Source organism: Aplidium turbinatum, chromosome 13, assembly GCF_918807975.1.
Source record: "Aplidium turbinatum chromosome 13, kaAplTurb1.1, whole genome shotgun sequence".
NCBI lineage: Eukaryota > Metazoa > Chordata > Ascidiacea > Aplousobranchia > Polyclinidae > Aplidium > Aplidium turbinatum.
In genome coordinates this window covers 3,232,548-3,242,578 of record NC_137484.1, presented here as the reverse complement: position 1 = coordinate 3,242,578, position 10,031 = coordinate 3,232,548, and the positions used below count along the sequence as shown (strand labels likewise).

Here is a 10,031-nt window from a genome sequence, read left to right as displayed (position 1 = left end):
TGACCACTTGATAGAGGAGCTGGCGCTGTTGTTCATTTTTTGTATGGACTTCATTGAAGTCAGTAGCTAATTTGACTGCCCGCTCTGCACAATCATTGACGGCTTTGAGATGACGCCAAACTTTGCATGCTTCTTTATAATCATCACGATCACGCCATGTGTCAACAGAAGCAGTGACTCGAAAAGGTTAAGTGAACGCTATGTTACAAACTGTGCCAAAGAGAGACGTTAAAACTTGACAATTTTGTTTGGGGCAACACGACGAACATCTTCGGGAAATGGGTCTTTCTTAACTTTCTTAACATTAACGATTGCCTTCTTTTCATCATCTGTGTTATTATCACTGAATAAAGGCAGTGCAGCAAGATCCTCACTGATGTACCACAAGCGCAACCTCAACTTTTTTTTGCCACTTGAGAAATTGCATTGTCAACCTCTTTCTAATCCTCTGTGAGCTGTAACATTGCTAGGTCATTTGTAGGGGCAGATATTGATGAAGGTGCTGCAAACCAAAAAGTGGCATAGATGGTAGTAGTTAATATTACTTCATCTGCAATTGTACTGCATGCAAGTGGCAGTGTAATCTTATTGACCTTCATCTCGTAGTAGACGGCGAAGAACCACACCCCATACAGGCAGCTGACATGGCCCTCAAGAGAGTCAACAAATGGACACCCACTCTCTAGTGTTGACTCCCTTGAGGGGCTATGTCAGCTGCCTGTATGGGGTGTGGTTCTACGAGATGAAGATCAATAAGGTTACACTGCCACTTGCTTGCAGTACAGTTCTTGTGAGTGAAAGCTAATATCGCTACCACTGCAAAGACTCACGTTGTTACCAAACTAAAACGCATCCGTCAAGAGCATATAAGAGAATCAAAGCACAAAGGGAGGCGAAATTCAGCTTCCCAGCTGACCTCAGAAGCTGACTTCACCCAGAGCTTAAGTGCATTATTTGATATTGCACATGCTAACTGGGAATGCCGCATAACAATACCAGAAGATTGCCAGTTTTTGATAGACCAAGGTGGTGCATGACAGATACTGATGACAACAGAGGACCCAATGCATCGGCAAGCTGCTGCAAAGTATAGAAAGCGCAAAGATGATGAACAGAGACGCAACGGAAATCGCATTGATCCAGTACCATCAAGTGCTGCTGCTTTCTCATCTGAAAATGATTAGCATATGATGAAGATTCTTCCAGTGACCCACTGTTTACACCGTAAATCCAAATAACACCAAAACAAAACCCAGTAGGAGCAGCCATTACCAAAACGCTGCATTATCGATAATCCACTGTTTAATGCAGCACTGAACAGAACTATAACATCAAGTCGTCAAGCAATGATGATCGTCACTCCTGCTCTTGCTGCAGCTGGAATTGATATAAATGAATTGACAATGTCACATTCCTCTGTCATGAATGCTCGAAACACCTCATGTGAAAGCCTGGCAGCTGCAGTGCTGCAAAAATTTAAACCAACAGTTACAGTTCCACTTGTTGTTCATTTTCATGGTAAATATTTGACTAATGCCAATGGCACAAAGTGCAAATCTTTGGCCATTGTAGTTTCTGTTATGCATGTTGAGATACTGCTTGGCATTCCGAAGCTGCCTGTTGGAACGGGATCACTAATGGGCCAAAAAGTAGTGGAATTCATACACGAGTTGTAGCAGAGCACTTAGCTGCACTTTGTTTTGACACGGCATCAAGCAATACGGGAATCCACACTGGAGCTATCACTGTCATGCAGCAGGCATTTAATCGAAGGCTGCTAGTTCTTGCATGCCATGATCTCAAAGTCGTCAATGATTGTGCAGAGCGGGCACTGGGCAGTCAAATTAGCTACTGACTTCAATGAAGTCCTTACGGAAAATGAACAACAGCGCCAGCTCCTCTATCAGGTGATCGAGCACCACAGAAAGCTGCTTCCAACAAGTGCAAGTAAACGCCAACATGCCAACAGCTCCATTAAATAAAATCAATGGCTTGACTCTTTACAAACATTTCTTTTGCTTTTTCTGGGCAATGTGTTGTCACCTGAAGCGTTGCGATTGTGACTGGTGAACGTACTTTTATACGGTTTTCGCTAAAGTTCAGTGCATGTAATTTCATTCCAAACGCTTGTTAATGTGATCTATTTTGTGCATTATTTCTGTTTTTCTGCATGTGGAAACACTTATTATATCATAAATTCAGAGTAAAACAATGGTTAACACAAAAATGCTGCAACTGCAATGTAGATAAGTCAAAAAAGAATTACGTCACATATTCAAGGAATTTTGATGAATTATGCCAAAGAAAGCAAATTTAGAGGTCGGTGGGAGAGCACTTCCTCTTGTCGGATTCACTTCAAATTTTCACAGTGTCATTTTTTCATGAATCCTCCTCAAATGAGAGGGTGTGCAAACAAAAATAAAAAATTTCCATTTTTTTTGGCCACCCTAATCCAGGGGATATGTGACAAGTTGCATACATACCTCCGGTTTTATGGTTGGAATTGGCTGTTTCGTTTCAAAGTTGCTGTCTACACTCCATTTGACACTTTTCAAACCTGTGTGAGGCTTCGGAATGGCCCGTTTCGGTGAGTCCGATTCGGTGAGTCTGATCCCTTAATGGGTGATTTTTTAAATTATCGGGTACCGTAGCCTAATTATCATTGCCGTTTTAGGGTTAGTGGTTAGAGGTTAGGAACTCACCGAATAGTAGCAGACCTGTGAGGCTTATTGTCAACCGCTTCTCAATCAAGGGTGTTAGAACAAGTCAGATTGCATTTAGTGACAAACGCATAAAGAAAATAAAAATAGGAGTACTTCAATTTTTAGCAATGACCATTTTTTCCTCGCCATCTTCAAAAAGTATTACATAAATCATCTCTACTATTCTGTCCTCTAGGTAAAGTTGTAAGTTATCTGTTGTTTTATAGCCTATTGTGTGAAATAAACCAGGTAATGAATAAATTTCGTCATAAAATTAGTGTTGCTTGCTTACAACTGAGGAATTTTGATTGTTTAAATTCTCCTACCAAGTTGAGCTTGTGGATGTGCTACCATAAGCGGTACTCTTCAAATACAAAGCTGGAGCATGTGGGAATTTTTGATCCAAATCGTCAAGATACAAACTATGAAATTGGACAAAGTTTTTTGCACAGAGTTTTTGCTTACCGGGGTATAATTTTACATGCATGGAATGCTCATGTGTATGAAAAAAATCGTAATGATCGTGCTTTGAAGGAAAGAAAACAGACTTCTGTGAAGAAATCTGTTCCTAAAGAAGAAACTTATTATCAAGTTTTGGTTGACTCTAGAGACAGTTTAAATAACTTGGCTAAATGTGAAGTTAGTTATTTGAAAAACCCAAGCCGGGAAAATTTTCCCATTGAAAAGATTCCTGATATGGATTATGTGTCACATGAAGATATTATTCCTTACTCATCAGTGGAAGATGTTCCTATTTGTCATGAACTTTTTGATAAATTTTTGGTGCTAAATAGTAATCGTTCATTGAAAGGAACTAAAACATTACATAGGTGGCAAGAACATAATCGACTTTGGCTTGAAATGTGCAATGTTTATGTTGAGACAACAAACAACATACGAGTGACTGCCATTCCCTATTTTCTTGGTGTAAAATCAACGGTTCAACCACCTGTGTATTGGTGGAGATATTCAATCCGAATAGAAAATCTGGGTGAAGACACTGTTCAACTCCGCAAAAGACATTGGAGAATTATCAGTGATGGAAGCGTCACTCGACAACCAGGTCGTGGTGTTATTGGCAGAGAACCCGTTTTAAGTCGTAATTATCCTGCTTTTCAGTATTGTAGCCAGGTACCTCTGTGGACACCTAATGGTCATATGTGGGGTACTTACCTTTTCGAAAAAGAAGACAGTGAACAGTTTGAAGCATGCATACCAGCGTTTGCTTTAGAGAGCAGGTCAGACTTGGAATCAGATCCAAAAAAACGCAACCCTTGAAGAGTTTATCTGTTAAATGCGTAGTGATGGTTAATCATCCATGTTACGCTATTTTAACTACCATATGTGTGAAAGAGTTGATTAGTTTTCACATTAGATTGTGCAATTCTTATATCTGCAGATACCATCACACTGGTGAAGATAATACAATGTGTAAATTTGATGTATTTTTATCATTTACAGTTTGCTGTTTGATCTGGATGTTGATAAACTTGCCTACAGGGTTTGGAGTAAATGTTTTGTATCATTTTGTGAAGATGTCACTTTGTTTTTATAGCATTTTATGCAAATGGAAAATTAGCATTGTCTAAATTTGTTTAATGTTTACGCTACACTGTTGCATTTACTTTGGTTTTACTATTGTTAATTTAGATAATTTTAATAGTTACTTTAATTTAATTTTGAGAAACTTTATAATGGGGTTACTTTGAAAAAACTAAGTCGGTTCAAAATTCTCATATGAGCTCAAACATTGATATAATTAGAAGAGTTTAAATTTTTTTACTAGTTTGTAGCCAAAGTTGTAATATTATTGAAAAGATGCTAAAGTCATAGAAAGGATCAGGCACTAAGCCACTTCCTCTATGGGCGATCACAAATCTAAAACTTCAACGAATCATTAAATGACATAATTATGTCACATCTGTAATACATCACCAAAGAAATGCCAATATCACTGCAATATTTACCTAACTCTGTTAATTCTTCTTACGCAACTGAATACAGCAGTCAGTATTTGCTTGCGGAAAGAACCATAAGATTATTTTATGTGAACATGCAGCTCAACTAATGCATTGTGGCAAGATCACTACTTGAAACTTAATACACAATGGATACTAGATGACAAACAGTGAATTAGTATAATCAGTAGCATTGAAGGGGTACTTTTGGACCCGAGCCTGGGATTATTTTAATGGTTTGTAATGGCCTGGGAACTTGAAGAAGCTATTGCGTAGTCATGAAATATAGTGCGTTCTTCTTTAAAGTGTTTTAAATAGAGCCCAAGGATCTCATTGGTTTTGGGCTCAAAATATCCTCTTTGCGGCCCTGTGTATAATTAATTGCATTTGTTATGTTGTAATAAATTAACAGTGAAAGTTATTATTCATTAAGGTTTGGATTATATATCATATAGACTTGGTTTCATAATTATGTTTCCCATGTACTTTGGGTTACTCTAAGATATGTACAGTGACCGGAACTAATTTTGTTTCTTCTATTAAATTAGTTGTAAATTTTCTAGGCATTTTCAAAATATGAAAATTTGTCTGTAACAAACGTAACAATGCAGTGCAAACTTTTATTGCCGTATCCATTGCACCTAGTTTTGCTACCATCAAACTGCAATGGATGATTATTGATATCACAGCTTCAGTAACGCATTGAAGACGGTGCTGCAGTTGTACCTTGCTGTTGTTTCTGGTTGCTTGTAGCATCAGCTCAATAGCGTGATGTATTATGGTCCAGTGCTATTATGACGTATTTTGTGTAAAAGGTCTCATTATTTATCATATTATCTATATTCTATATATGCCTAAACTTGAGTTTTGCCTTTGCAGTGGCAGTTGTGCAGTGTTTTCTGTCGTGTATATTTGATAGTTGGGTCATCGATCGTGTGTCGCTTATCGGCTGGAAACGGGATGCGTTGGTCTTGTTTCGTGGTGATATCTAATGACATTTCCTCTCACTAGAAATGTGAGGTAATACACCATGTCATAACTCATCACTTGAAAGTTGTTTCACAGTTTGTGACTGGTCTGTCTCTATTTTTGGCTAAAATAAGCATTCCAATCCAAATACTTGAAGTTTGAACATATTTCATTTGAATTACAGATTCGGTATCTGAAAACCTTTCGCGTTGCCCCTTCTCCTTGTCGCTCGTTTGGGCTCCTCGTTATCGCTTCTCTAGTTGGCCTTCCGATTTGTCTAACCCTTTTGTGTTGGTCCTTCACGTGGCGCCCCTGAAAAGCTTGTAATGAAACTTGGCCAGCTGGGTTCCACCTGGAAAGTCTCTTATTATTCGTCTTATGGTTTTCTTTTGTTTGGCGTCAATCCCAAAGACAGGGAAACCATTTACATTTAACGTGTAATCTAAAACTACCAGGAAATCATTTGCAATGCTTTCAGCAATATTTAGTTGTTGCTCCTAGTTTTTGGCATGTTAACAATTTTTTATAATATTTTTACATCTTGCCAAACCAGACCTTGCCGGAACGACACTGGTACATGCCAACCAATGTATTCGTCTGGTACCACAAAGCGTTCTGGCACACTTGAGTAGTTTCGATGCTCATGTGCCAGTAGAGCCAGTGTTAATAGTGGCAAAAATTCACGTATGCATTGAAAGACGAATGTTTTGTTGGTCTCTACTTCTCCAGAGACGTCATGGTCTACTACAGCACACATCGGTGTTGGACGATGCGCTAACATCGGAAGTCATCCTTGTATATTTAGATATATTATTTGACTAGGTTCTGCTTTCATCCATTTACCTCCTCTGCTTTTCCTTGATGTTGCAGGTTGCAGGGTTAGTCCTACTTTTATCACAATAGAACCACTTCAGAGATGTCTGGTCGTCGTGTGTTTGTCGGTCGTCTTAGCGCCAGGGCGCGTGAGTCGGATATCGATCGGTTCTTCAAGGATTACGGCAGGCTCAATGAAATCAACATCAAGAACGGCTTCTGCTTCGTCGAGTTCGATGACGTCAGGGATGCGGATGACGCGGTTTATGATCTGAACAACAAAACACTCTGCGGGGAGAGGGTCACAGTTGAGCATGCGAGGGGCAACCCCAGGGGCAGAGGTGGTGGTGGTTACGGAGGTGGTGGCGGTTTTGGGGGAGGTGGGAGATTCGGAGGTGGTTATGGGGGATACGATCGTGGCCGAGATTATGGAAGAGGTGGAGGAGACCACAGGGATAGTGGTCGGTCGTACGGAAGTCGGGGTTCGGGGAAGTTCGCTCCTCCAATGCGAACTGATTACCGTGTCATTGTCGAGAACTTATCTTCTCGTGTTAGTTGGCAAGACCTTAAAGATCACTTAAGACAAGCTGGCGAAATCACTTACGCAGATGCCCACAACCATCGTAGAAACGAAGGAGTGGTTGATTTTGCGACTTACGACGACATGAAAGAAGCGATTAAGAAGTTGGATAACAGTGAACTTCGTGGTCGGAAAATTAGGTTGGTTGAAGACAAACGAACCCGCAGTTATTCAAGAAGTCGTTCCGGATCGGATTCAAGATCGCGATCCCGCTCGCGGTCCAGATCAAGGAGTCGCCGCCGATCCAGGTCGTCACGATCGCACTCACGGGATCGTAAAGACAGCCGCAGTCGGTCCAAGTCTCCACGGGATCGCAAAGATAGCCGCAGTCGGTCTAAATCTCCACGGGACCGCAAATCCAGTCGGAGCCGGTCTGCATCTCCGCAAGATCGAAAAGATAATCGTAGTCGATCTCCAGAAGAGCGTAAAACTAGCAGAAGTCGGTCTAGGTCTCCAAAAAGATCACATTCTCGTTCGAAATCTAGAAGCGTGAATGGTGATGCCGATGGCAGAAAAGAAAAATCCCGCTCCAGAAGCAAATCGAAATCTGAGCCCGGACAGATGGAAGACCAAGATAACAAAGAAGAAAAAGCAGAACCAGAGGAAGAATCATCTTGTACTGAAGAGCAAGAAGAATCCGCAAACTAACCAGGGAAACTTCGTTTGTAGTAGCCTCGTGGACTTTGCGGCGTCAAACTATACTAATGATACATCTTGCAAATGCTTAAACCTGCCTTAGTGCAAACAGCAACATTCCTACCAATCATAAAGTTTCATATCACAAGGATCGTTGATACTTAAGCTAAGTCATGTAAAATGGGTCTAAAGTTGAAATTTATGCCTTTGTGTTGATTGATGTTATTTCATTAGGTACAGGTAAGACAGAAATGATGAATTTCTTTGCGCAGTATGTGTTGTTTTGAGCTTAAATGATGTGTACATGTAAAAAAACGTTATTTTTATTCATTTTAAAGTAGCTTGGCTTTTCTACTCCATCAAACTTGTCAATATTTGCCGTGAGCTGCTTCGTCATATAAATATCTCGATGTTGCTTTTACTGAAGTCAACAACCAGCCACACCACTGCAGCTAAAAACTGTGAGCTTATCTTGCTTTGGCGGCCACCTGTAGTAGTACAATAAGTACATATCTCGAGAATTGGACAAAGTAACCTGCATACGGTATAATGCGATTTGTTTTATGTGCAAAGTTGAAATAATGATATTGCAAAGCCATCTTTAATTATTGGCCCTTTATACGTTTTTCCCCTGAATTTTGCGCTGCTCTCGCACTCTGGAATAGCCTATTGGGATTTATTTTCAAAAAACAATTTTAGAATGTTTGGCGTTATCTACGCTTTTCACTCAATAAACAATCGAACTTGTCAGAAAAAGTGAAACTTCATAAATTGAACTTAAGCTTGAACAAGAACAGTGATCAGCGGTAAATGATTTTTAAAAGAGAAATAAGATTGCACAATGGCATGTTTAATTGTTCATGTAGGATGGTTTGGTTGTAATTACCTGCAAGATATTGTTGGAAGCGCAATTGAACTGTTCTACACTGACAATACACATCTTTACCACTAACTAAACCCAGGGCCGGATTAAGGGTACTGTAGGCTTAAGGCTGTTTACTAGAGAAGGGCCTAATTTTGCAAACCAAGCTACAAAAAGTAAGAAAAATACTTACATGAAAAATTGAAATCATTTAGGCTACTGCAAAATAACATAAACATAGGCTAATGATGGCGCATAATTGGTTTTGGAAACAAACACAATTTTTATTGTCAAATTTGAAGCAGATGAAAAAGATTTTGGAAAGAAAGAAATGTATAGTAGATACCTATGGTAGTACTGTACTTTACCTAATGACACTCTAAACCAGGAATTTTCAACCTTTTTTCCACCGCGCCCCCCCCCCTTAGAGCAATCAATGTAGTCTCGTGCCCCCCCCCCCCCATAAAAGTATTCAATAAAACAAAAAGCATATTTAATGCAAAATTTAACCAAATTTGATTCATGCCGACATCCAGTTATGTTTAGTTTTGCTGTTCCAACGTAAACTTCCGAAACGAAAAACGTTTTTTGCAATGTTATCACGGCTTTTATTACATTTCCTCCGATTGTTATTTCCATTTTCTATCAATCTTAGCTAGATAGGAGAAAAAATAATGAGAATAATCTACGTTTTCGCACTTTCGCCGGCTGAATTTATTACGATCTTTTATGGATTTATTTAAATCAATATCAGTGGGATCATAGTTAATAAATATTTATTATTATTATTATATTTATTAACTATGGTGGGATGGCTGGTGCTGCAATTTTTAACTATTAAGTTTGTCAATGCGTGCACCTGTTGCTGAAAGAACTTTCCAACAAAATAGCCGTCACTATTTTTTTTTTCAATGCCATTGAAAACAATAGTGAGAAATCTATATTTTGCATAGGATTCTACATAATTTTGCTTTTTTACCATAGCGTTGTTACTGGTTAACTTTAGTCTGCACAAAGCAACGTAGGCTAAGCTTACAGCAAGAAGTTGGTGAAAAATAGCGAATGCTTTCTTATGGTTAAAATCCTTGCAACGTCTGAAAGCTTAAACGATATAATAACCTTAAGTAGAGGAATGGTCGATTGCGAAAAACACAGTTTTTAATCTTTTCTGGCAAAAAAGAATTGAAAACAATACACTGGAATTTCAAGCGCCTCACGAGTCTCCGAAAAGTGGCTCGCCACCCCCAGGTTGAAAAGCCCTGCTCTAAACTCAATTTCCGTAAGTGGTGCCTACGTGGTTTTGGAAATGGGGTCTTCACATGTATTGACTCAACTCAGTCATTCGTTTTTAAGCAAAAACTGTTGTGGTATTGGATTTGTATCACTATCAGCCTTACAAAAATTGAGGGCCGAATTTTTCCAGGGCCTAAGGCTATAGCCTAATGGTTAATCCGGCCCTGACTAAACCCAAGCGTGACGCGACAATTTATCGAAAGACAATTCATCGAAAC

The 10,031-nt window shown here is 39.3% G+C and overlaps 1 protein-coding gene and 1 pseudogene across 1 annotated transcript; both read left to right on the top strand.

The window, feature by feature from the left end:
* Window positions 1-2,904: 2,904 nt before the first annotated feature.
* Window positions 2,905-4,831, top strand: LOC145781790 (polymerase delta-interacting protein 2 pseudogene; annotated as a pseudogene).
* A 707-nt stretch (window positions 4,832-5,538) lies between these two features.
* On the top strand, window positions 5,539-8,433 carry LOC145781789 (serine-arginine protein 55-like). The gene is made up of 2 exons (XM_082593461.1): window positions 5,539-5,680; window positions 5,814-8,433. The coding sequence occupies exon 2, from the start codon at window positions 6,546-6,548 to the stop codon at window positions 7,668-7,670; it is 1,125 nt and encodes a 374-aa protein (XP_082449587.1). The 5' UTR covers window positions 5,539-5,680; window positions 5,814-6,545; the 3' UTR covers window positions 7,671-8,433.
* The last annotated feature ends 1,598 nt before the right edge of the window (window positions 8,434-10,031 follow it).